Below are 27850 nucleotides of genomic sequence, written 5' to 3'. Positions count from 1 at the left end.
GGCATACGTGTCTACGCCTCATCCCGCTTCCAGGCACCGGCGACGTCTACTCGCTCCCACCATGATAAGACATCCATTGGCATATGTCGCACCCAACCCCCGACATCGGGCGTAAAACCACTCTTCTGCAGGTGTTTGCCCATTTCAGCCTCTGTCCTCTTTTCCCAATTGCCGCACCGGAAACAGGGGCACCAGGTTTTCCTCTGGCTATTTGCAAATGTGGCTTGCACAAACCCCTTGGTTTTTGTGAACCATTCAGCGCTCCATTTGTTCTGACCAGTGTGACCGGTATACATCCATGCACGATCACTCATCTTGACTTTCAGAGCTACTGGACACACAACAAATATATATATATATATATATATATATATATATATAATTCACCATGTATATATTCATCAGTTGATCTACTTTGTCAATTTTATTACGTCCATGCAACCTACACTCTAATAGGTAATGATAGGTCCTAATCCCACCCGAGTATGTGTAGATTGGGTTCATTTTCCCATGCTATGCTCCGGATCCGACGCAAAATTTCGGCAGCACCTCCCCGATGTTCTCCTGATACACGTCTCTGCAATAAACAGAGAGGATGTGTGCCCAGAGAACAACAGGGGAGGCACTGACGAAATTTATGTGTCGAATCCGGAGCAAAGCATATGGGAAAACGAACCCAATCTACACATACTCAGGCTGTCCATGGATAGCGTTGGACAATTCGAAAGAAACAAGGTTATAAATATGCAAATGCATGCATATTTATAACTATAACGCTTTCGAACAGGAGACACATATTAGTTACGCATACTGATGATTCAAGACACATATATAGCTAGCTATCAAGTTTCATCGGCACGAACACCGAAACAGAGAAAATAATTAATGGGGGAGGAGGACATGTCATTTGTGCTCACCCACGAACGAAGGGGCAGAGCTCGTCAAACGCACGGCGAGGTCGTCGAACACCAAACCTCGCAGCGATGAAAGAACTGCACATTTAAATCTACCCAATCAACACAATTATATATGATGTTTTTCATAACAAAATCGAAAAATATATGACCTAACTCATAATTCACAAATATATGACCCCATCAGCCTCTAGAAGGCCAAAGAGCACCTTTTCAGGAGGTTTTCGGGGTCGGGGTGTCGTGTCGGTGTCGGGGTACCGTGTCGGGTCGGGGTGTCGTGTCGGGGTCGGGGTGTCGGGGTGTCGTGTCGGGGTCGGGGTGTCGGGGTGTGGTATCGGGGGCGGGGTGTCGGGGTCAGGGGGTCTGGGTGTCGGGGTCAGGTGTCGGGGTGTGGTGTCGGGGTCGGGGTGTCGGGGTCGGGGTGTCAGGGGGTCAGGGTGTCGGGGTCAGGTGTCGGGGTGTGGTGTCGGGGTCGGGGTGTCGGGGTCAGGGGTCGAGGTGTTTCCTTCTATCCTTCTTTCTTCTTTCCTTCTCTTCTTCTTCTTTTTTCTTCTTCTTTCTTTTCTTCTTCTTCTTCTTCTATCCTTCTTCTTCTTTCCTTTCTTCTTCTTCTTCTTGCATCTTTTTTCTACTTCTTTTCTTTTCTTCTTTTCTTCTTCTTCTACTTCTTCTACTTCTTTTCTTCTTCTTCTTTTTTCATCTTTTTTCTACTTCTTTTCTTCTTTTCTTCTTCTTCTTTTTTCATCTTTTTCATCTAAAACCCATGCACTAAATCTAACTCTAACACATATGTAGCACTAAATCTAACACTAACACTAACACATATCTAGCACTAAATCTAACACTAACAATTAAACAACAACAAAAAGAAAAAACAGAAAAAAAAGAATACTCACCGGAGCCAGGGGCGACGCTGGCGTCGGGGTGGTGGGCGGGTGGGGGCGGCGGGGCTCCGGGGCAGTGGGACGATCGGGCGGGTGGGGGAGGGGGCGGTGGCGGGGCGGTGCCGGACGGCGGGGACGGGGGCGGTGGCGGGGACGGCGGCGAGGGCGGGGGCGGGCGCGGGGGTGCCGCCGGGCGGCGAGGGCGAGGGCGGGGGCGATGGAGAGGGCGGCGCCGGGGCGGCGGGATGGTGGGGCGTCGGCTGGTGGGGGAGGGGGCGGGGCAGCGCCGGGCAGCGGGGGCGGGGGAGGGGGGGCGACGGGCGGCGGGGGCGACGCGATGGGTGGATCTGGGCGTCGGGGAGGAGAGAGGGAGAAACAGAGAGAGTAACGGGCGGGGGGGCTCGGCCGTTAGTTAGGTTAGTCTTTGCCGTCCGCCCTGCCTTTGTCGTCCGCTTTTTGTATATCTTTGCCGTCTGCTGCGGACGACAAAGAGGGGGGACGTTAAGTTTTTTCGTTAGTGGGTGCCACCTCCCTCTTTGCCGTCAACCAGCGGACGGCAAAGAAATGGCAGATGGCAAAGACCTTCTTTGTCGTCTGCCAGTTGTTTGCCATCTTCTTCTTGGTAGCTGATGGCAAAGACCTTTTTTGCCGTCTGCTAGCTGACAACAAAGAACTGGCAGACGGCAAATTCCCCGATGCCAGTAGTGGAAGGGTCTAGTAAGGATAATCGACATGTTGTCGTCCTCGGGCATCTCAAGTATAACAAAGTCAGTTAAGATAGTAACATTTGCAACAATAATAGGCACATCCTCACAAATACTGATAGGTATGGTAGTTTAGTTTTCAGCCATTTGCAAAGATATTTCAGTAGGTGTGAGTTTATTCAAATCAAGTCTTTTATATAAGGAGAAAGGCATAACACTAACACCAGCTCCTAAATCACACAAAGCAGTTTTTACATAATTTCTTTTGATGGAGCAAGGTATAGTTGGTTTTCTCGGATCTCCAAGCTTTTTAGGTACTCCATCCTGAAAAGAATAATTAGCAAACATGGTGGAGATTTCAGCTTCAGGTATCTTTCTCTCATTAGTGATGATGTCTTTCATGTACTATGCATAAGGGGCCATCTTAAAAATATCAGTCAAGCGAGTGCGTAAAAAGACTGGCCTAAGCATTTCAGCAAAGCGTTGAAATTCTTCATCATCCTTTTTCTTAGTTGATTTAGGTGGAAGGGGTTTTGTACCCAGGGTTCTCTTTCTTTACCATGTTTTCTAGCAACAAAGTCTCTTTTATCATATCTTTTATTTTTAGATTATGGGTTATCAAGATCAACAACAGGTTCTATTTCAACATCATTATCTGGTTGTTTATCATTGTCTCGTTGAGTATCTTCATGAACATCATCATTATCTTTTTCATTATCACTAGGTGAATGTTCATTAGCAGATTGAGTTTCCGCATCAGAAATAGAAACATCATTATTATCCGGAGGTTTCTCCATCTCAGGTTCACTAGAAGCATGCAAAGTCCTATCATTTTTATTTTTCTTCTTCTTTTTAGAAGGACTAGGTGCATACGTGTTAATTCTTTGAGAGTCTTGTTCAATTCTTTTAGGGTGAACTTCAGGATAAAGTGGTTCCTGAGTCATTCTACCTCCCCTAGTTACTACTCTTATCGCATGATCATTCATATTGTTGTTCATTTCATCAAGCAACTCTATTTGAGATTTAGCAACTTGTTCTAGTTGAGTTTGAACCATAGAAGCATGTTTTCCTACACCACTAACATCATTAGAGATTCTAAATAACAAGTCACTTAAGAGAGCAATCATATCAGAATTATATTTCAATTGTTTCATAACATTGGCATTGAAGTGATCTTGTTTCATAATGTAGTTGTCAAACTCATATAAGCACTAACTAGGATGTTTATTATAAGGAATATCATCTTCATCAAACTTCAATAAAGAATTTACCTCTACCACCTATGGAGGTGGTGTATTCAGTCCATGTATTTCTTCAATAGGTGGTAAATTCTTAACATCCTCGGCTTTAATACCTTTTTACTTCATACTTTTCTTTGCCTCTTGCATATCTTCATGACTTAGATATAAAGTGCCCCTCTTCTTCGGAGTGGGTTTAGGAAGTGGTTCAGGAAAATTCCAATCATCATAATTTTTCAATATATTATTCAATAATTCCTCAGCTTGTCCAACAGTTCGTTCCTTGAAAATACAACCAATACGACTATCTAGGAAATCCCTATAAGCGTCAGTTAGTCCATTACAGAAGATATAAAGTATTTCATTTTTCTTAAGTGGATGATCAGGCAAAGCATTAAGTAATTGGAGAAGCCTCCCCCAAGCTTGTGGAAGACTCTCTTCTTCGATTTGCACAAAACTAAATATTTTCTGTAAGGCAGCTTGTTTCTTATGAGCAGGAAAATATTTTTCAGAGAAGTAATAAATCATATCCCGGGGACTACGCAAATAACCAAGAGCAAGGGTATTGTACCATATGTTAGCGTCACCCTTTAATGAGAACGGAAATAACTTGAGGATATAATAGTAGCGAATTTTCTCATCATGAGAAAAAAGGGTGGCTATATCATTTAACTTAGTAAAATGTGCCACAATAGTTTCAGTTTCACAACCATGGAAAGGATCAGATTCAACCAGAGTAATTAATTCTGGGTCGACAGAGAATTCATAATCCTTATCGTCAACAAAAATAGGTGAGGTGGCAAACTGAGGATCACATTTCATTCTAGCATTCAAAGATTTTTCTTTCAGTTTGCATAATAATTTCTTTAGATCATCTCTATCATTGCAAGCAAGAAAGTCTCTAGCTATCTCCTCATCCATAACATAACCCTCGGGTACTTTACGCAATTCATATCTAGGAGCACTAGATCTAGTATGTGTTTCAAGATTTTTAGTTTCAAGTACTTCATCAGTTTCGGTAATTTCTTTCTCTTTAACTTTAGCAATTTGTTCATCAAGAATTTCACTTAGTGGACATCATCATCAAGCAAGGTACCAGCATCATCATGTGTCACATTCATAGCAGAAGTAGCACCATCAATAACTTGCGACATATAAGGATTAATAGCATGTGGTGGTGTTGCAAGTCTACTGAAAATAGAAGGTGAATCAAGTGTAGAGCTAGATGGCAGTTCCTTAACTCCCCACGTCTTAGAGGGAAAAATCTTAGTCTTGGTATCCTTCAGATTCTTCATAATGATAGATTGATAATAATCCCAAGTGACTCAACAAATATAGCGATGCTCCCCGGTAACGGCGCCAGAAAAAGGTCTTGATAACCCACAAGTATAGGGAATCGCTATAGTTTTCGAGGGTAGAGTATTCAACCCAAATTTATAGATTCGACGCAATGGGATCCAAAGAATATTTGCAAGTATTAGCAGCTGAGTTGTCAATTCAACCATACTTTTAGATTAATTATCTACAGCAAAGGGATAAGTAGCATAATAATATGATAGTTTTGATAGCAGTGGTAACTGTAATTTTAACGGTAATAGTGATAGCGATGATTTTGTAGCAGTTGTGATAGTAGCAATAACAATAGTAACTTAGCAAGAAAAATATGTGAAAAACTCGTAGGCATTGGATCGCTGAATTCGTTGAATGATATTCATCATATAACAGTCATAACCTAGGGCAATACAAAACTAACTCCAGTTCATAAATATAATGTAGGCATGTATTCCATAAATAGTCATACATGCTTATGGAAAGAACTTGCATGATATCTTTTGTCCTATCCTCCCGTGGCAGCGTAGTCCTTAAGAAAACTAAGGAATATTAAGGCCTCCTTTTAATAGAGAACCGGAACAAAGCATTAACACATAGTGAACTAGATGATACCCCGCGGCGGGAATTTTTGAACTATTGAAGAAAAATCCATTGAGTGGCAAATAGTGAAACTATGAAAGTCACTCTAGATTGTAGTTGCGGGGTCTACCAGGTCTGCCATTAGTTTAACGAATACAGGTCAAAGTGATTACCATATGGATAGGAATATTAAAGATTTTGTATGGAAATAGAAATTTCCCAACAGAGTAGTAATGAGAGTTCTTCTCGATTAGAAACGATGATGATCGTTCAAGTGATAACTAATTTTAAATTTCAGCAATAAATTTACTAATTTTAGGTAGAGGTCCTAGTGTATTTTCTGAGATGCTTCTATGCGTGGTTGACCATGTAGTATGTGAGGTCGTCATGGTTGCTATCTTCTTCATAAATAAAAAATAGAGAACACTGCATCTTCTATATGTAAGCTACATATGAACCATTCGCATGCATCCATAACATCAGGCAGGCCTCTATAATAAAAGGAAAGAGTGTGAACAAAAATAGGATAGAGGAATGTGAGCATACAAAAAACAGGATTTTGTAATCTGCTGCTGTCAAAAGATATAAAACACATTGCTTGTTACCCTCCTAATTACAAATGATGTATTGAATATAACTAATTTTGATAATAAAATCACTACCGGCGACTGAACTAATTTGATGGAATCCATATTCTTCTATCACCGTCCTAATTACAAATGTGTCTTCTATCAAGGGATCACCATCGGCTATAACAACAAATATTCCTTTTTCAAGAAAAGTACTGCATGGTTTCATGAGAACATCGCCATGGATGATAATACCACATGCACGTACAGTCCCGCGCGTACATACGGTACATACCACGAAGGACAGATGTCCAAGCCATTCGCAAAGAGCACCCTGCAAAAAAAGGAGTAGTGCTTCTTGGAGAGAAAAATCTACCATATATAGACAACTGGAAGAGGAGTAGTGCTGCTTGGTGATCTTAATTTCCCACTTGTAGTTAATGAAACCGTGCACCATTTCAGATCAGAGGGGAGAGCTGAAGGGACGATCGCCTATTCGGTTGTCAAGATTGTAGCCTTGCAGGGGAAGGGGATCGGACAGAAAGGTTTGCGACTCAGGTAGGGGAAGGGAATCGGGTGGGAAGATGTGGGCCTGAGTATGATGCGCGTTGTAGTACAGCCCAACGACAATAAATCAAGTCAAGTCGTCCGAGCAAACATGACGGGACGAAAAAGCCCAGGCGCAAGAAGTTTGGGTCGGGGGAAATAATCAACCTGGCAAGTGGCAGAGAAAACGATCAGGTCTGGTACACGGTCCGTTCTGTACGCTGGTGAGTGGTAACTGCAGGATGACATGGCACATGCATGTTAAGAATTATAATCATGTGAACGCTGACGTGGTATGAAGATGATGTGGATAGTGTGCATGTTGAGAGAATTGGTAGAGGTGGGGAGCAACTTCTTAAGAATGTAAGATACATGAACTCCTCAAATTTTGGTCATCACAGGAAAGTATCCTGAATACTGTCACTCCGGGGTTTACGGATCATAACACATAGCAGGTGCATATGACTTGGAAGATCGGATCTATAACATAGATATAATGGTGAAAACATGAACGGTTCAGATCTGAAATCATGGCACTCGGGCCCTAGTGACAAGCATTAATCATAGCAAAGTCATATCAACATAGATCTCAGAACATAGTGGATACTAGGGATCAAGCCCTAACAAAACTAACTCGATTACATGATAAATCTCATCCAACTCCTCACCGACCAGCGAGCCTACGAAGGATTACTCACTCCCGGTGGGGAGCATCATGGAATTGGTGATGAAGGAGGGTTGGTGATGACGAAGATCAAAATTTTCCCTCTCCGGAGCCCCAAACGGACTCTAGATCTGGCCTCCCGATGTGGAACAGGAGGCGGTGGCGGCTCCATGTTGTGAAACGCGATAATTTTTCCTCCTTGATTTTTTTTCTCCAGAAATAGGATTTTATAGTGTCGGAGATAAGGTCAGCGGGGCCATCAGGTGGGCACAACCCACTTGGGCGCGCCAGGAGGGGGGCGCCCTGGTGGGTTGTGCTCACCCAGCCCCCCCCCCCCCCCCCCCCTCCGGTGGTTCTTGGTTCTAGTATTTTTCTTTTATTCCATAAAAATTCTCCATTCCGAGAACTTCTATTTCTGCACAAAAACAACACCAAGGTAGTTCTGCTGAAAACAGCGTTAGTCCGGGTTAGTTTCATCCAAATGATGCAAATTAGAGTTCAAAACAAGAGCAAAAGTGTTAGGAAAAGTAGATATGAAGGAGACGTATCAGGATAGGAAGCATTTGAAACTCATAACATTTCGAAACCAAGTCATGGTTCTGGTGTGGATAGGTAACTTTCATGCAAGTGTGTCCATGGCTAGTTCTTTGATGTTATTCCCGAGATATATCTTAACAGACTCCTTCCATGTCAGATTTGGTCAGCCTTGACCTTTCTTGACAGTATCATCACGATTTATCATTCACTATGCAGTGGCACTTCCGAAGGCATGCGTCCTATATAAGCCCAAACGAAAGTGCATCTAATCCCAAAAGTGGATTTCAGTAATTCACGCCAACATATCTCAAAGAACTAATTGTACTTCAAGTATATTTTAAGAACTGTTCTTTATAGGAACGACATTGGAATATATGATGACCCTTAAAAATGCTTAAAGACAAGTGTTGGTCAAGCCATGGGATCCTACTTGTCTTGGCTAGCTTCCTTACACTTCACACTCGTCGAGTCAAATGCGAATTGCGAAGACCCGCTCATTTTTCACTACACCCGTGCGTCGATGTAGCGCTCTACTAAGGATGCGACTACCTGGTTGTTGCTCACTTGTTACCGCTTCCATATCAAGATACGATGTGCCACCAAGAGGGTGACAACCTGATCCTTGCCAATTTAACACCACACTCGGTTTTGATATGGCGCGTCGAGGGTTACACCCCAACTATGTAGTTTTGAGTTTCATCTCTTTAAGAGTGGCAGAGTTTTGACGTTGGCTTGCTAATGCTATCACAACCCTCCTTGTTTACGTAGACTTGAGACCGACTATGTTGAAACAAGCATCCATCAAAATCCCTAAAAATCATCCTCCAAAGTGGGTTGACGGCCCGTCACTACACGTCGCTCCATCAACGTCACGGACCCGTCATACTAATTCTCTGGGTAAGAGTAGTAGAAATCAATAGCCAGACCTCCATTATTTCTTATAGACCTCACGCCAACACTGAAGGCCGCATCGACATGACAGGAACTAGGCCGAAGGAGCAAACAGTAAATGAACGCTATCACCACCGCTCCTACAAACTATGCTAACCTCATTGGCTAGATCGAATGGTGGAAAACTACACCATTGGCGTCATTGCATATGATACCAGCGAGATGGGGAGGCTTGAGGAAACCTTATTGACCGGACTTGCGCCACCGCCACTACCAACGATGTTTTGCTTAATAAGACTTTATTAAGCGCCATAGGTGGAGCTAGCAGCGACGCACATTAAAACCTACATAAAGCTCTAATTAGAGATAATTAACACATTAAGAACTCTTTTTATGTTGCCGTGCATGTGATGTGTAAGATCATTATGTATCGCTATATTATGCTGGCGATAGTTTTATGTGTTGTTCAGGTTTTATATAATTATACGTATTTGTTCAAATAGGATATCAAGTCAAGATGGCCGAGTTGGTCTAAGGCGCCAGTTTCAGGTACTGGTCCGAAAGGGCGTGGGTTCAAATCCCACTCTTGACATATCCATTTTCCTTTTTTTCTTTCTTTCTTCACAACCGTACAGAACCAAAACTAGTCATCACTGCTCACTCCAAAAGTAATACAGTACGTGACCAATCGATTTCAATCAAAACCATCACTGTAAGAAAAGAATGGAGATAAGAGAATACAGACTAGAGGACTGCTCAACTACCAACGACTCAAGCTCATTAATTACATACACTACACTCGCCTGAAGATTTACAACACCAAAATTGAACACTTTTCTTTTTGAGAAAAACTAAAAACAAACGTGTAGATTAACGTGAATTTCTAATGTCTGTATGTTACAATTTTTTGTTGAGCAGATATACATCAGCATGCAGCCAGTTGAGTGGTTGGGCTACATGCCTTTAGTTTCGGTGGTTAATCGATCTTAGTGAAACGCAAGAATCCGAGCACCTCCCTGACCCGTCGCTGCCATCCTGGCTTGGTCGCCGTCGCCGTCGCGGCGGGCTTGGCGCCGACGATGCCGTCGTTGCCGGCGAGCACCCGGTACTTGTCCTTGCGGGTGAATGTGGTGCACTCGAACCCCAGCGTGGCCGCAAGTATCCTCTGAACGTAGTTGGCGACGTCGACGGGGCTCCTCCCGGCCGCGCACGTCGCCTCGGCGGGGAGCTGGTTCAGGAACGTCACCTCGTACACCGGCCTCGGGTTCATGAAGAAGAAGATGGGATCCATGGCCTTCCACCCCCTCGCCGTCGTCGGGTGGAACAGCCCCACGCGGTAGTTCGTCGCCACCGGCACGATCCGTTCGCTCAGCTCCGCGAACAGCGCCGAGAAGCGGAGCAGGAAGGGCTCCCGGCAGGTGGTGCCCTCGGGGCACACCGCCACGTCGCCCCGCGCCAGCTCCGCACGCATCCGCGCCGCGTCCGTGTCGCGGTCGCGCGTCAGCCGCACCGTCGGGATCGGCGACAGGATCTCCGAGAGCCGGGAGAGGGAGTAGGTCACGGCGGCCACGCGCCGGCCGAGCACGAACGATAGCACCACCGGGTCCATGAGCGTGCGGTGCGTGCAGACGAAGAGGACGCCCGTGGACGAGCCGTTGGCGCCGGTCGTCGGGGCGGGGGGCCGGCCGCGCGTGATGACGGCGCCGCCGACGAAGGGGGCGATGTAGGGGATGGTCTGGATGGGGAGGACGATGCCGAGCGTGATGCGGACGAAGGCGAGGAGGACGCCGAGGGGGATCCAGAGGAGGATGGCGAGGGACACGAGAGTCGTCGGCCGGCGCACGAGCCGACCGTCGTGGAAGATGACAGGCCGAAACGGAGGGCACTTCGGTCGCCTCGCCACGTCGTCGTCGTCGTCGTCGTCCACGGACAACGGCGGCTGGAGTTGCTCCTGCATACATGCACATGACGTATTCAGATGTCATTTTGGTTACTCATCTCTTGCATTGGAAGTGAAAAAAGAAAGTTACCCATGCTCACAACTGTGAATATGTAATGTAGTGCAGGACTTCAACAGAAAAGGAGGACCAAACTGGAAAAACTCGAACCTATAGTTTTGTGAAGATAAAAGTAATAGGTGAATTGATTTTCTAAAAATATAATAGAATGTTTTTACAAAAAAAAATCTGCACCAAAGATTTGTGGTCTGGCAGGAGTGATTCAACCGAAGTTGAGCTCTCCAAAGCCCATGTAAAACGAACCAAATTATTCTTAGAAAAACAAAGGAAAATCTTAAAAAACGTAACTCGCCAAAATTTTCAAAAGAAATTCAAAAGCCTCAGGCCCAAGGTTATAAGGAATACTCCCTACCTTTTTGGTTTGTTAGGCCCGTCTCAAAAAAGCAGAATATCTTATTTTGTCAGACTCATTGCCCTGGAGACAGGCAAGTATAGGTATTTTTGCATTGAATTGTGCCGTTTTTGTTTTTAATGTAAAATCGACCAATGCACAAAAGAGTAGGATGGCCTTGCATGTGATTTGTGAGATGAGTCCAAAAACGGAAAAGGAGAAAGTAATACTTTTTCATGAAAGATGTACAGTAAGAACTTTGTAAAAAGCATAGCCAACCTTGCAGAAGGGCAAGAAGGATCGTGTCATCTCCGACCGGCCCAGACCGAGGTCCGGCCGGTCACCGTCACGGAAAAGCGCTCGCACGCGACCGGCGATAGCCTCGTCGGCGGCGCCTTTGAGGAGCCCGGTGCATCGCCTGAGGCGGCTGTACTCGACGTCGCAGCCGACAACGTCGTGCGCGCCGAGGTGCTCCCTGGCGAACCACTCGACCATGACCCGGGGCATGCGGGTGACGACGACGCGCCTACCCTCGCACGCCCCGAACGCCGCCCATGCGGCGGGGTCGACGTCGTCGGCCATGAACTTGGGCAGCACAGCGCGCGCCACGGCCTCCAGCTCGGCCCGCGGCACCCCCACTGTGGCCACGAACGCCGCGCAGCGCAGCGCCAGGCCGCCCCGGCCCAGCAGCAGCTCCAGCAGGCGCAGCGCCGGCCAGAGCGCCAGCAGCGCGGCGAAGCGCGGCAGCCCGGACGCCTCGAACGCCACGAGCATGAAGTAGGGGAAGGTGCAGGCGTCGCGCAGCAGCGTGCCCTCCAGCTCTGCCACCACCGACGACGGCATGGTCACCATGCGTCGCCGACCGGTCGACGATCTTGCCACCGAGCTGGTCCGCGGCGCCTGGTACGTGTGAGCGTGGGAGTGTGCGAGGTCGGGGTCGGACGAGGAAGGAAGCATGCGCATGCGCGGGGGATATAGGGGGGTGTCCGGCTCTGGGTGACCGGGTCGCCGGGGGCGGTGGGCAGCGTCTGGCGTGACCGCGGGCGCCGTCGCCGATTCAGGTAAGCGGACTGCACCCACCGCGTCGGCGCGCTTGCATGCAGAGTTGCGTGGAGGTGTGGACTGCGCGGGCGGGCTGGACGACGACCACCTGACCTAACCTAACCTCTCGGAAGTCTCAACAAACCGGATCTATCTAGCTTGCTTCAATTCGCTTAGCCAGAGCCCGGTCGGGGGCTTAACTACTAACCACTGTCAGGGAAATCTGGCCGTGTGAACCGCGAAGAGAAGCGGTGGTCGTGGCATAGCTAGCGTGGCGTGGGAAATCTGGCCGACGTAGTGCGAAACGACGTACACACACCTGTTGCGTGCGGAGCGGCTTGGATCTCCGGCCACCTTTGTGCCGTGCGCGGTTCGCGCTGGGCGTTGCTAGCTCTTGAATGCTGATGCGGACTCCCAAGATATACTCCTCCTACATGAATCTGCCAAATCTTTTTCTTTCGCGCTTCAGACGCAAGAGAAGGAGGGGGAGAGCGTACTAGAACTTTCCCGCTGTGTGTTTCACGTGCCGCACTCGTGACGCTGCCTTAGGCATGTGGACATGTGGCCGTCGATTGACTTGCTAATAGCGGTTCTCTTCTGACTCGTACCACAAACATAACTGGTTTACAGTGTTCTTGTTGCTGACCACTTGACCTTAACCAGCAGCAAGACCATGCATGCATGGCCCGGACGCGGAGCAAGTAGTACCGGCGACACAGTCGGGCCCCGTGCATATGCTGTTGCTCACGCGACACATGCGGCTGATCTGGCCGTAGGTAGATGCAATCAGCATGCGATCACCTGCTGCTAAGACGTGGGAACAGTGACCAACAAGGCAGCATTACGAGTGGACGAGGAAGAGTCGCATGTATATCGGTCTTTTTTTTGTTTTTGCGGGGGTAAGTATATCTGTCTCATCATATTCAATGTGCTGTTTCTGGAAACGGCTCGATGCCTATCATGTCAATGCGCCATTGCGCCTGTGTGTGTTAGCGGTCGAGCTGCACGTCCTTATTTTGACAGCAACTCGAAATTAAACCCTACGTCGCAGTTTCCATCGACCTGCACGTACGTGTCAACGGGAGCACGACGCGCTGGGTGCAGGCAGCACGTTTTTAAAACGTCGAAGCAACGGAAGACACCGTCAGCGGCGATCTCACGGTTTTTCTTCCCGGGACAGTAATGGCGGTGGTGGTGTTTCCACGCGCCGTTTTCCGGGTCAGGATTGATCTCCGATCGAGTTAACAGATAGATACGGCGAGGTGGGTCGACGGAGACAGGAGAACACAGCGCCGAGACAGTGCATGCTCTAGGGGCTCTAGGCGTTGTCGACTCGGTGTAAGCTGTTGGAAGAATTAAGTCTTGGTGTGCCAAAATTAGGGGTCGCTCTCTGCTATGTTTAGCAGTTAAGAGTCCAACGCTGAGTTGACAAATTTTCCCAGACTTTGTGTTTTGTTACTTTCCCGTTTTAATCTCCTCCGCTATGCTCCTGCGACTTTCGTGCGAAACAAGTACAGAAGTACTACAACGTGATAAATGGTGTTACACTCTTAAGCTGACCAGTGGTCACGTACTTAAACAGTAAAGGTCGAAGTACTACTGTTCCCAAGTTTGACCAGAGTAAAACCAATGGTTTATCCAGAAGACTGAAGATGCTTCACCTGAGATGGGCCGAGTCATCAAGATTAATTATTGCCATAGTTTTGTCCTGTATACACATGCTTAAAGGTCGAAAGGTTAACAATTGGGGATAATCTGCTGTGGTTTTTGTAGTTAGAGTGCTCTATATGCGCTGCGCTGGTACTGCTCGAAATGCTTTATTTGATAAATTCAAACTCGTATGTTTTGGGTTTTGTTTCTTATTTGTTGTGCCAAGTCTGTTCACATAGAGATGTGTTGGCAGCCCGACATCGGCTTAGACGGTCAACATGTGCAAGCCGGTAATGTTAGATGCATCCAAAGGTTGTGCGTGCCTCCTTAGTGATGTGAAGGAAGAAGAAAACCTTAGCCACTGCACCCATGTCCTAGTTGTGGTCGTCAATGTGAGATTGTGAGTGAGGAGAACACAGAACAAGAACACAACATGTGAGCAAAGAGGAAGAAGAGGCTCAAACATGTGTGGATTGGCATGAAACTTGATGAGCCCGTTTCTTGTTAGAGTTGTGTCGAATATAGTGTACACGGTAGGTTACAGTTGGACTTGTAGTTGTATTGTGTTTATATAGGATATGGAGTCGTGTCCTAGTAGGACACTTGTATCCTAGGCCTCTCTTATATAGCGGGGGTAGACACACGATGTAACCTATGCCAACATAATAGCACGGGCACGCGGGGGAGCCGGCGGCGTGTGCCGGCACCCGGGCGGCCAGGGTGCGGTATTGTGACGGTGTCATGGGGAGGAGCGCCCGTAGTCATGCCCCGGGGATGTAACCATGATGGTGAACGTCGTTAAGAAATCTCGGTGTCGTGCCTCGTGTAATTGCTTGGTCCTCGGTAGATCGACGGAGCGCCTCGGATTTATTCTAACAAGTGGTATCAGAGCAAAGTTTGAAGAGGCCGTGTGGTATATTGATTTAGAGTATGGATCGTTATCAAGTTCATTCCGAAGACAGTGTGGTGGAGAATTGATCGAAGCTAAAGCTGGTCGGTTGAAGTATCTCTTCCGCGGAAGTCGTCTGGTCGCGTGTGGACAAGATTGGAAATCGGTGTAGCAACCGGAAGCATCGGCGACGCGGTCTGGTCTGTGATTGGGAACCCGGCCGAATCATGATGCAGCAACACGTGCAACAGATCACGCGCGGCGGCGACAGGATGGATCGATCCAACGCATGCCTTGTGCGTGCGAGCACGGGCGCTGCGGGCAAGGTGGGTGGCGGCGTGTGCTTCGATGGGCGGCGGCCGAGGCAGATCGATCAATCCTCAGATCGATCGGGAGCAGGGCGCTGGTGTCCTAGTGCGTGCAAGGCCCAAGGCCCACGTGTCAGTGCTGGTGGGCCAGAAACGCAGCAAGGCTGGTCGGGAGTCGAGAGCTGCCAGGAGCACAGGACTGCTGAGCTGCATGAGATTTGTTACAAGGAAAATAAGGGCGTCAGGTACCGTGTGTGTAGCTATCCATCGAGAGCAAGACAAAGAGCAGGATGGAGAAGGTTTGGGGCTGCACGTGAGCAAGGATAAATGGAACTTTTGATCTTGTGCACGGGAAGGCTACTAGAGGAATTCTCCGATTGGCTCTCTTTGCTTGGTACATGTACATGTATGTACAGGATGACAGCGGTGCACGCTACGGAAAACAAAGGCGCGGTCGCAAGTCCATGAAATATTTGATACGATGCAAGTCAATGAAGATGGACGTGTGCGGTGACGGCAGCGTGCGTACAAGGCTCGGGTGCAGTCTAGAGCATGTCGTGTCATGATCATGCAACCACAAGGCGTCAAGGCAATGCACAGATGTGTGAGGCGGACACGACGTAGGGTGGAGCATGTTTGCAGTCGGATATTTTCGGCTGGGTCGGGCTAGACTGTCTGACGGATCGACGGGGATGTCGGTCAAAGCAGAAGACGGCGGTGATTTCAGCGACGACGACACAGGAGCGTGATGCTGATGGTGACCGACTTTTGGGGCGTGGAAACACGTGGTGCAGGCTTGAGGGCTTGTGCGGTTTCGACAAGACTATGATGCAGGGTTGATTCAAGGTTGTGTACACATGAGAGCTTGAGGTCGACGGGGCGTGGAGGTGGCACGTACAACCACAATGGAGTCATGTTGAAGGTGGAGCTAGAGTCTGGCGGAAGACTTCACTCTGTGCTGATGGAGGGGCTACGGCGTAAGAATTCAGAGAGTCGAAGCCTATTTCAGCGGGATAGCGAGAGACACGTGGATCGGACTGGGTACCAGTGGTCTGATGGAGGCGTGATACTCGGCATCGGTCGGTGATGATCGGTGGTTCTCTGCAGTGGGGGTTGAGGCAGTGGGGGCTAGCTACCCGGGAGACTCGACCAGGAGAGCAGAGGCTCGACGCGGTGATAGCGTGAGGCATGCGGTAAGCACGGGACACAGCGACAGGCCAATGCACTGGTGGTCAGACATGTGGTCGGACAAATTGTGCAGGGGGTGCTGAAGCAGTGTTGACGAGTACCAGATTTGAGTTGGTGACTGGGTCTATCAGTGCCGATTGATGGACAAGAGTTGACCATGAAGAATCTGAGAAAGTGGCGGGAAGTCTGAAATTGTCAAAACAGAGAGAGTACATGGCCGTATATTCTGTGGTGCTCGGTGCACATGGCAAAGTGCGGATGACAAGACAGAAGGAGGCAGGGTGCTATAGCTGTGGGACATGTCAAAGACTAACCGGAAAAAAAGGATGGGACAACTGCGAATTTGACTCAGGGTGACACAGGGCAACGGTGAAATTCCTTCAAGTTTCAGAAAGGTGGTCAAGGAAGAGCGGTGAACTTGAGTTCAGGTAACTCTTATATGTGGCGTCCAATACGTGAGTTGTTCACTTTCACGCAGACAGTGGTCGGTGTGTGATGACGTTGAACGGATTCTCCGAAAGTTGGGAGCATGGACTAGAGTAACAAGGAACTTAATTTTGCTCGAGTGTTAACTGTGAACAAGACGAGAAGGAACTACAAGTTGTAGGTGAAGTCACATGTAGTCTTTGGAGTAGCAGCGGTGCTTATGGGATAAGCTCAAGTCCAATGTACATGGAAATTTGACGCATGGAAAAATCTAGGGTGGTGGAGTATATTCGCCAAGGTGGAGTTTGTTAGAGTTGTGTCGAATATAGTGTACACGGTAGGTTACAGTTGGACTTGTAGTTGTATTGTGTTTATATAGGATATGGAGTCGTGTCCTAGTAGGACACTTGTATCCTAGGCCTCTCTTATATAGCGGGGGTAGACACATGATGTAACCTATGCCAACATAATAGCACGGGCACGCGGGGGAGCCGGCGGCGTGTGCCGGCGCCCGGGCGGCCAGGGTGCGGTATTGTGACGGTGTCATGGGGAGGAGCGCCCGTAGTCATGCCCCGGGGATGTAACCATGATGGTGAACGTCGTTAACAAATCTCGGTGTCGTGCCTCGTGTGATTGCTTGGTCCTCGGTAGATTGACGGAGCGCCTCAGATTTATTCTAACATTTCTTACTTTGATTACTTCGATCTGGTTGACTCGTTTGAGGACTGAGCCAGTGGAGCATTTGATTTGAAAGTGATTCTGTTAATTTGGGCTGCTGCATTTTTAACACAGAGTAGTTTTGAGAGACTAAATTGGGTAGGCAAACAATGTCCAAGTCCAATTGAGATGAAATTTTGATGGTACCTCAAGAATTTGTGTGTCTACTTGTCTTCCACATTTGTTGTTGCTTGGTTCAACAATTTAAGAGCGCTTTCGAAAATATATAAGTGGACTGAGGTTGTGTAAATTTTGCTTTGCTGAAATCTTGCCTATTTGTGGTTGTTGTTGTTGTTGTTGTCGATTGGTAACATGGCGAGTTTGTTGTAAATCTCTCTAGAGATTCTAGAGAAGACTTTGTACTTACTATTCTCATAGAGAAGTTAGTTGACTGGTCGGTCCATAGCTATGATTTTTTACTTCTCAGGCTTAGGAGGTTTTTTCACATAGAATCCCGTGTCACATGTGGATGTTTTTTTGTGTTTATTTTGTTGTTTACTGGTTGCTTGAAATTATCCTCAAAGTTCACTATAAGCCGAGGGGTTTGATGTGCATACTTACCATGTACGTGAACTGGTGCACTGATTGTTGATGTTTGTTCCCCATGGAAGTGTCATGTAATGTAATAGCGGTGCAACCCAACAAAGTGGCATCAGAGCTTTTTTTACTTGTGCTAATTGCTGAGTTTTTTATGGTGAAAGATGAGAGTGAATACTAGTAGGATGATAACTTTGAACGATACAGATTATCAAGCATGGAAGGACGATGTGATGGATTTCTTATATGTGGAAGAATATTGGATGTCAGTGTTCTCCACTAAGATCTCGGAGAGCATTAGTGAAGATCACTTGAAGGTACTTCATCGTCAAACTTGTGCGTTTCGATAATGGGTTGATGACAATGTTTTGAACCATATAACTAATGAGACAATGCACACACCTTATGCCAAATCTCTACTCCTAATGGAGCAGTTGGTGAATAGTCTCCATGGTTTATTTTCGCTGGGTTTTTTTCATCTCTCCTCCCACCACCCCCTCCCATCCTGGTCCATCGGTTTATTTTTCTCTCCACTCTTTATTACAACCAGGACTTTCCTAACGTATAACAAATCACGGATCTAACTTCCTTAAATTATTCATATCAATCGATTCCTTTTATTGGTTCAATTTGTCTTAGGAAACAAATAACAAATTCTTAAGAAACAAATAATAGATTTGAATCTAACTTTCCTAACTTATCTAAATCAATCGATTTCTCTCATTAGTTAAATTTGTTTTAGGAAACAAATAACAGACACGTCACAAACTTTCCTCCCAATAAATAGTTTCTTAACATTTGCAAACTTTCCTAATCAGACACGTCACAAACGGGCAGGTACTGATATCATGTTACCAAACAATAAAACCCCATTTGCATAGAAATCAGTTCAAAATCCTAACTTCCCTAATTTCTTACCTTTCCTTGATAACATCCAATATTTCCTATGTTTTCCACCTATTGAAGGAAATCACCCCTCCATCGATATTAGCATTTTTTTGGAATGAGATCTCCGGGTTATGATTTTTTTTCCGATTCTTTCCAATTGTGACCTCTCCTTCCGCTCCGGCTCCTTCTCGCATAATCACCTCCACCACAGCCAGCTGACGCCACCCTAGACCTCTTGCCTCTCCACATCTTCTCCGCCACCTCCTCCTCGTACTCCATTGACAATCCCTCCGCCACGTTTGTCCACGACGGTGTCGAGGGCATGGCGCAACAACATACCAGTGGTAGAGCAGCGCATAGCAGCAGGAAGAAGCACACAGCAGGCGAGGCGAGCGGCCGACGGTGGAGGGCAGAGATGCGACCAGCGTGGCTGAGGGGGCGGCCGGCAGAAGATGGCTGTGACAGGAGGTGGCGCGAGGCAGAGGCGTGACAGCGAGGCGAGCGAAGGGATAGGCGGCAACAGATGGGGCGAGCGCAGCCAACGAGAATGTGACGCGCGGCCAGGGTGTGCGTCGCGTGGGGCACAGTGGTGCGGTGGCTGTGGCGAGCATGATGGCAACGGCGTGCGCGACGGACACGGTGTGGCACGTGCGTGGGCATGAAGAGCCAGAGAGGGAGTGGCCCCGCAGGCGCGGAAGAAGAGCTGAAGGCTCGGGCATGGGCGCGCATAGGAGCGGGCATGTGCCACGGGGTCAATCTGAGGAGCTCAGTGGCTACCCCTACAATGGCCATGGCGGACGGCGGTTCTCGGCCACGGTGAAATACCTAACGAGAGCAAACGAGAGGGGAAACTGGGGAAAGGCAAGAGGAGATCACGGCAGTGTCAATGGCACCCTAGGGGAAGACAGGGGAGCTCGGGGCAGCGCGGATCGAACCGCAATGTCGCGGTGGCCGAAGGTTGAGGAAGATGGCAAGGACGTCGATCTGGGGGTGCTGGACTTGATCTCGTTGGCGCAGACGAAGTAGCGGAGGCATTCGGAGCTCCTCGACAAGCTCCTAGCCAGCAGGGAGGGAAGTGGTCGTGTGGATAGGGTCGGTCATGGTGGCCGTGGCATTTGACTTCGTCCAGATCACCGGGATCGAGCGAGCGAGGAGGAGAAGTGGATCTGGGAGGGGGCATCGAGGAGGAGTGAGGCCATGGGGGCAGGGGAGGCAGGGCGTCACCCTTATCCATTCCCCTTCGATGCCGGCGAGGTGGTCGGGCGGGAGCCCGGCTCTGTAGCGACGGGCTCGGGGAACAGGAGAAGACGACCGTGCGGGGACTGGACCACTGGGTCAGTTCGGTGGCAAGGCCCGGGGAGTAGGGGGAATCCCCTTTTTCATCGTCCTTTTGGTTTTTAATGTATTCTAACCCGTTTCTCCTTTTTAACACCGTTTTCTATTTATTCTTATATCAACTAAATGGATTTTGTTAATTGTGAAACTATGCACACAATTCAAGCACAATATATTTAGGTGGCACAAAAAGTTTGGGGCCAAAAGGAAATACATAAAATTAGGTTTATATTTAATTGGTTATTCTAACTACTGTTGGACCTCTTATTAATTTGACAAGATTTAATTTTTGGGTCAAATAATGTTAGGCTCAACATGTCAAAGATCAGTGGAATTTATAGAATATGGTGAACATTTTAGTTTTACTGTTTGACAAAATAATTTATTTGACTTTATTTTAAATTTGAATTGGGCTTTGATTTTTATCAAGTGGCAGTTTGGCTTAGCAAGCGTGATGACATGGCTTCATTAGGGGGAGGTCACTATAGCTAACGACTTGAGGTGTTACATAATCTTCCCATTTCTGAAATTTCATTGTTAAATGATTAGGAAATACATCACACTATCCATTAGTTCAGTTAAGCTCACCACAAGTCCACACATTATTGCCAATTGAGTAAGTCTTATTGGCGGGGAGAATAGTCTATGTGTGTGTGTGTTAGAGAGAGAGAGAGAGGGAGAGAGAGGGAGGAAGAGGGAGGGGGAGAGAGTGTGTGTGTGAGGATTTGAAAAGGTCGCCAATGTCGTAATATTGAACTCTTAAAGTTAATGTGGCCCCGTTGCAACGCACAAGCGTTCTTCTAGTATGGAGTAGTTGTTTGCTCGAAAAAAATGTAAATACAAGATTCTTCATCAAACAACTGATGTGTTTGATGTACAAAGAGGGAACTGAAAACTCAAAAGTGTAGGAGATCTATCCTAGCATTTTTGATAAAATGTCGAACCCAACAAGGAGGAGAAGAAATTGATTGCTAGAAACTAGCAAGAGTTCATTGTCAAAACTGCAAAGAGTATTTGATGGTTTGTTTCAAAGCAATAGTAATTGCAAGAAAGTAAATAGTAACAAAAGTATAATGGTGCAACAAGTGGCCTAATACTTAGTTGTGCTAACGACAAGCCGGTGGTTCTACTCATAGGGATCAAATCGCTCTGGAGGACACGCGAGTGTTTCGAAACAACTTGTTTTCATCAAGTTTCATTGAGCGATCATTCATTGTTTTGATAATTTGTTGTGTGCTGGAACCTATGAGAAGGTGATGTTCTTCTTACTTCAAAAGGTGATGTTCTTCTTACTTGAACAAACAACATACTTATAATTAGCACAATTAAGTGGAGCCCGGCAGAAACCTGGCCAGAGGCCTGCCAAGAAGCTGGCAGTAGGAGGGAGCCACAAAGAGTAGGCAAACGCAAACAACACCATCTTGCCCCCCGATACATCTCCAACGTATCTATAATTTATGAAGTATTCATGCCATGTTTACAATAATTTTATATGGTTTTGGTATGATTTGCATGGAACTAACCCGAACCGACGCCGTTTTCAGCAAAACTACCATGGTGTTGTTTTTTGTGCAGAAATGAAAGTTCTCCAAACACCGCTATTTTTTGTGGATTTTTTATGGACCAGAAGACTACCAATGGGCTAGAGCAGCACCTGGGGGGTGCCCCGTGGGGGGCACAACCCACCAGGGCACGCCTGGGCCCCCAGGCGCGCCCCAGTGGGTTGTGGCCACCTCGGTGGCCTCCCGCACCCCCTCTTTGCCCTATAAATTCTCAAATATTCCAAAAACCCTCGGGGACCCTAGATTGGAAGTTTCGCTGCCGCAAGCCTTTGTAGCCACCGAAAACCAATCGGGAGCCCGTTCCGGCACCCTGCCGGAGGGGGAGATCATCACTGGTGGCCATCTTCATCATCCCGGCGGCCACCATGATGAGAAGGGAGTAGTCCACCCTTGGGGCTGAGGGTTTATACTAGTAGTTATGTGTTTAATCTCTCTCGCGTGATCTTGAGATGTCACAATCTTGATGTATCATGGGATTTGTTAACATAGATGGATCATATGCTGTTTCTCCCCTCTCTACTCTTGTTGTGATGAATTGAGTCTTTACCCTTTGAAGTTTTGTCTTGTCGAATTAAATGTTCAGATCTAAGAACACATGATATATGTCTTGCATATGAATACCCGTGGTGACAATGGGGTATTATTTTGATTCACTTGATATATGTTATGGCATTCTACTTGCGGATTCCCGCAGTGACTTTGGGGTAATCTATGCATAGGGGTTGATGCACGTCTTTATTATCTTTTCTCGATAGAAACTTTGGGGTCTCCTTGTAGTTCTTTGTGTGGATTGAGTATTATGAATATGAAATTGTTTGATACAGATCATATAATTAACTCACGGATACTCGCGGTGACATTGGGGTATCTAGGTGACATTATAGTTGGTTGATATGTATCATATGGTGTTATTTTAGTACGAACTCTTGATTAGATTGATCTAAAAGAATAGCTTGGGGTTATTTTAGTATGAACTCTAGGATAGATTGATCGGAAAGAATAGCTTTGAGGTGGTTCCGGACCCTACAAACAATTTCTATCTTTTGTTCTCCACTAATAGGAACTCGGGAGTGATTCTTTGTTGCACTTTGAGGGATAATCATATGATCCAACTATGTTAGCATTGTTTAGATATCGTACTAGCGAAAGTATGGACCCTAGGCCTCATTTTCCATCATTGCAATACCGTTTGTGCTCCGTTTTACTATTTACTACCTTGCTGTTTTTTATTGTTCGCACTACAAAAACTCATATCTACTATCCATACAAAACTTTTATCACCATCTCTTCGCTGAACTAGTGCACCTATACAATTTTCCATTGTATTGGGTGTGTTGGGGACACAAGAGATTTCTTGTATTTGATTGCAGGGTTGCTCGAGAGAGACTATCGTCATCCTACACCTCCCACAGATTGATAAACCTTAGGTCATCCACTTGAGGGAAAATTGCTACTGTCCTACAAAACTCTGCGCTTGGAGGCCCAACACGAGTCTACAAGAATAAAATTCATAGTAGACATCACCCCCAAGTCGTCATGGCGCGCGAGCAAGGTGGGATCTGCCTGTTGTAAAACCTTAGCCCTCACCGTGTATATAAGGTGATGTGTACGGGGCTCTGGATCCAATCTACTCTCTTAGAATAGACTCTCGGTAGAACTTTCATACACCCCATTGTAATTCCTCGCATGAGGTACTTCCACCATGAATAGGAACACAAAGTAGGACGTAGGGTATTACTCCTCTCAGAAGGCCCAAACCTGGGTAAATCATGCATGTAGGCTCCGCTTTGGTACTTCTGGCCATGCTACCACCCTACTGAGGGTACTAGCACTTTCCACTCCATCACCTCTGTGGAAGCATCCACAAATACAAGAGAATAATTAAGATAACATCTAATCATAGGCATAAACTTTGGAGTCCCAACAACCCCTCATGCAATAGTTCATAAACTTAGGGTTTTGGTATTTTGTTGTCACTCCAACCACCCGCCATGAATAAATTAATGAAACAAGTACCCGCCTCAAGGCCGATGAAGGTGAAGTGATATGAGTTGACGTTCACATATCACCACTAGAGAATTACATCAAAACTGAAGGAAATTTTACCTAGAGGCAATAATAAAGTTGTTATTTTATATTTCCTTATTTCATGATAAATTTTTATTATTCATGCTAGAATTATATTAACCGGAAACTTGATACATGTGTGGATACATAGACAAAATACCATGTCCCTAGTAAGCCTGTACTAGACTAGCTCATTGATCAAAGATGGTTAAGTTTCCTAACCATAGACATGTGTTGTCATTTGATAAACGGGATCACATCATTAGGAGAATGATGTGATGGACAAGACCCATTCGTTAGCTTAGCATTATGATCGTTCAGTTTTATTGCTATTGATTTCTTCATGCCAAATACATATTCCTTCGACTATGAGATTATGCAACTCCTGGATACCGGAGGAATGCCTTGTGTACTATAAAAAGTCACAACGTAAATGGGTGATTATAAAGATGCTCTACAGGTATCTCCTAAGGTCTTTGTTGGGTTGGCAAAGATCGAGATTAGGATTCGTCACTCCGAGTATCGGAGAGGTATCTTTGGGCCCTCTCGGTAATGCACATCATAAGAAGCCTTGCAAGCAAAGTGACTAATGAGTTAGTTGCAGGATGATGCATTACGAAATGAGTAAAGAGACTAGCCGGTAATGAGATTGAACTAGGTATGAAGATACCGACGATCGAATCCCGGGCCAGTAACATACCGATGACAAAGGTGTTGGAAGTATGCCATAGAGGCAATAATAAAATAGTTATTATTATATTTCCTTGTTCATGATAATTGTCTGTTGTTCATGCTATAATTGTATTGACCGGAAACCGTAATACATGTGTGAATACATAGACCGTAATATGTCCCTAGTAAGCCTCTAGTTGACTAGCTCATTGATCAATAGATGGTTGTGGTTTCCTGACCATGGACATTGGATGTCGTTGATAATGGGATCACATCATTAGGAGAATGATGTGATGGACAAGACCCAATCCTACGCATAGCACAAGATCGTGTAGTTCGTTTGCTAAGAGCTTTTCTAATTTAAAGTATCATTTCCTTAGACCATGAGATTGTGCAACTCCCGGATACCGTAGGAATGCTATGGGTGTACCAAACGTCACAACGTAACTGGGTGGCTATAAAGGTGCACTACAGGTATCTCTGAAAGTGTCTGTTGAGTTGGCACGAATCGAGACTGGGATTTGTCACTCCGTATGATGGAGAGGTATCTCTGGGCCCACTCGGTAATACATCATCATAGTGAGCTCAATGTGATCACAACAGTTTTCGAGGGTAGAGTATTCAACCCAAATTTATTGATTCGACACAAGGGGAGCCAAAGAATATTCTCAAGTATTAGCAGTTGAGTTGTCAATTCAACCACATCAGGATAACTTAGTATCTGTAGCAAAGTATTTAATAGCAAAGTAGTTTGGAAGTAACGGTAACAGTAGCAAAAGTAACAGTAGCAGTTTTGTAGTAATTGTAACAGTGACAATGACAAAGTAACTGAGCAAAGAACAATACGTGAAAAGCTCGTAGGCATTGGATCGGTGATGGATAATTATGTCGGATGCGATTCCTCATGCAATAGTTATAACATAGGGTGACACAGAACTAGCTCCAGTTCATCAATGTAATGTAGGCATGTATTCCTAATATAGTCATACATGCTTATGGAAAAGAACTTGCATGACATCTTTTGTCCTACGCTCCCGTGGCAGCGGGGTCCTAATGGAAACTAAGGGATATTAAGGCCTCCTTTTGATAGAGTACCGAACCAAAGCATTAATAGTTAGTGAATACATGAACTCCTCAAACTACAGTCATCACCGATAAGTATCCCGATTATTATCACTTCGGGGTGAACGGATCATAACACATAATAGAGGTGACTATAGACTTGCAAGATAGGATCAAGAACTCATAATATTCATGAAAACATAACAGGTTCAGATCTGAAATCATGGCACTCGGGCCCTAATGACAAGCATTAAGCATAGCAAAGTCATAGCAACATCAATCTGAGAACATAGTGGATACTAGGGATCAAACCCTAACAAAACTAACTCGATTACATGGTAAATATCATCCAACCCATCGCCGTCTAGCAAGCCTACGATGGAATTACTTATGCATGATGGTGAGCATCATGAAATTGGTGATGGAGGATAGTTGATGATGATGACGGCGACGGATTCCCCTCTCCGGGGCCCCAAACAGACTCCAGATCAGCCCTCCCGAGAGAGTTTTGGGCTTGGCGGCGGCTCCATATCGTAAAATGCGATAAATCCTTCTCTCTTATTTTGTTCTCCCCGAACGTGAATATATGGAGTTGGAGTTGAGGTCGATGGAGCACCAGGGGGTCCACGAGGCAGGGGGCGCGCCCTGGGGGGGGCCCACCCTCGTGGACAAGGTGTGGGCCCCCGGCCTTGATTCTTTTGCCAGTATTTTTTATTAATTCCAAAAATAACTTCCGTGGAGTTTGAGGTCATTCCGAGAACTTTTATTTCTGCACAAAAATAACACCATGGCAGTTCTGCTGAAAACAGTGTCAGTCCGGGTTAGTTCCATTCAAATCATGCAAGTTAGAGTCCAAAATAAGGGCAAAAGTGTTTGGAAAAGTAGATACGACGGAAACGTATCAACTCCCCCAAGCTTAAACCTTTGCTTGTCCTGAAGCAATTCAATTGGTAAACTGAAAGTGATAAAGATTTTTTTTACAAAGTCTGTTTGCTCTTGTTGTTGTAAATATGTAAAGCCAACATTCAAGTTTTCAACCAAGATTATGATCTAACCATATTCACAATAACACTTAAGTCTCATGTTTACTCATATCAATGGCATAATCAACTAGCGAGCAATAATAATAAAACTAGGATGACAACACTTTCTCAAAACAATCATAATATGATATAACAAGATGGTATCTCGCTAGCCCTTTCTGAGACCGCAAAACATAAATGCAGAGCACCTTTAAAGATCAAGGACTGACTAAACATTGTAATTCATGGTAAAAGAGATCCAGTGATAGTCATAGCCATACCCAATATAAACTAATAGTAATGCATGCAAATGACAGAGGTGCTCTCCAACTGGTGCTTTTATATAAGAGGGTGATGATTCAACATAAAAGTAAATAGATAGGCCCTTCACAGAGGAAAGCAGGGATTTGTAGAGGTGCCAGAGCTCGATTTTTGAAATAGAGATAATAATATTTTGGGTGGTATACTTTCATTGTCAACATAACAACCAAGAGATCTCGATAACTTCCATGCTACACACATCTCATAGGCGGTTCCCAAACAGAATGGTAAAGTTTATACCCCCCCATGACCAACAAGCATCGATCCATGGCTTGCCCGAAACAATGGGTGCCTCCAACTAACAACAATCCTGGGGGAGTTTTGTTTCCAATTATTTTGATTTGATTTGAGCAAGGGACTGGGCATCCCGGTGACCAACCATTTTCTCGTGAGTGAGGAGCGGAGTCCACTCCTCTTGAGAATAACCCGCCTAGCATGGAAAATACAGACAGCCCTAGTTGATACATGAGCTGTTCGAGTATACAAAACAATATTTCATTTGAAGGTTTAGAGTTTGGCACATACAAATTTACTTGGAACGGCAGGTAGATACCGCATATAGGAAGGTATGGTGGAATCATATGGAATAACTTTGGGGTTTATGGAAGTGGATGCACAATCTGTATTCCCGCTTAGTACAAGTGAAGGCTAGAAAAAGACTGGGAATCGACCAACTAGAGAGCGACAACAGTCATGAACATGTATTAAAATTAATAGACACGGAGTGCAAGCATGAGTAGGATATAATCCACCATGAACATAAATATCGTGAAGGCTATGTTGATTTTGTTTTAACTACATGCGTGAACATGTGCCAAGTCAAGTCACTCGAATCATTCAAAGGAGGATACCACCCTATCATACCACATCACAATCATTTTAATAGCATGTTGGCACGCAAGGTAAACCATTATGGACTCCTAGCAAATTAAGCATGACATAAGCAACCATAATATCT

The 27850-nt window shown here is 45.9% G+C and overlaps 1 protein-coding gene and 1 non-coding gene across 2 annotated transcripts; one reads left to right on the top strand and one right to left on the bottom strand.

Moving 5' to 3' along the window:
* Positions 1 to 9369: 9369 nt before the first annotated feature.
* TRNAL-CAG (transfer RNA leucine (anticodon CAG)) lies at positions 9370 to 9450 on the top strand. Its single transcript has one exon. It is a non-coding gene; the product is annotated as a tRNA-Leu (tRNA).
* Positions 9451 to 9527: 77 nt separating this feature from the next.
* LOC123135837 (glycerol-3-phosphate acyltransferase 5) lies at positions 9528 to 12426 on the bottom strand. Its single transcript, XM_044555065.1, has 2 exons — positions 11487 to 12426; positions 9528 to 10809 (listed from the first exon to the last, which is right to left on the bottom strand). Exons 1-2 carry the CDS (start codon positions 12168 to 12170, stop codon positions 9835 to 9837), a joined length of 1659 nt encoding a protein of 552 aa, XP_044411000.1. The 5' UTR covers positions 12171 to 12426; the 3' UTR covers positions 9528 to 9834.
* Positions 12427 to 27850: the final 15424 nt, after the last annotated feature.

This window comes from Triticum aestivum, chromosome 1B (assembly GCF_018294505.1).
Source record: "Triticum aestivum cultivar Chinese Spring chromosome 1B, IWGSC CS RefSeq v2.1, whole genome shotgun sequence".
Taxonomy (NCBI): domain Eukaryota; kingdom Viridiplantae; phylum Streptophyta; class Magnoliopsida; order Poales; family Poaceae; genus Triticum; species Triticum aestivum.
This window is presented reverse-complemented; position numbering and strand designations above follow the sequence as displayed.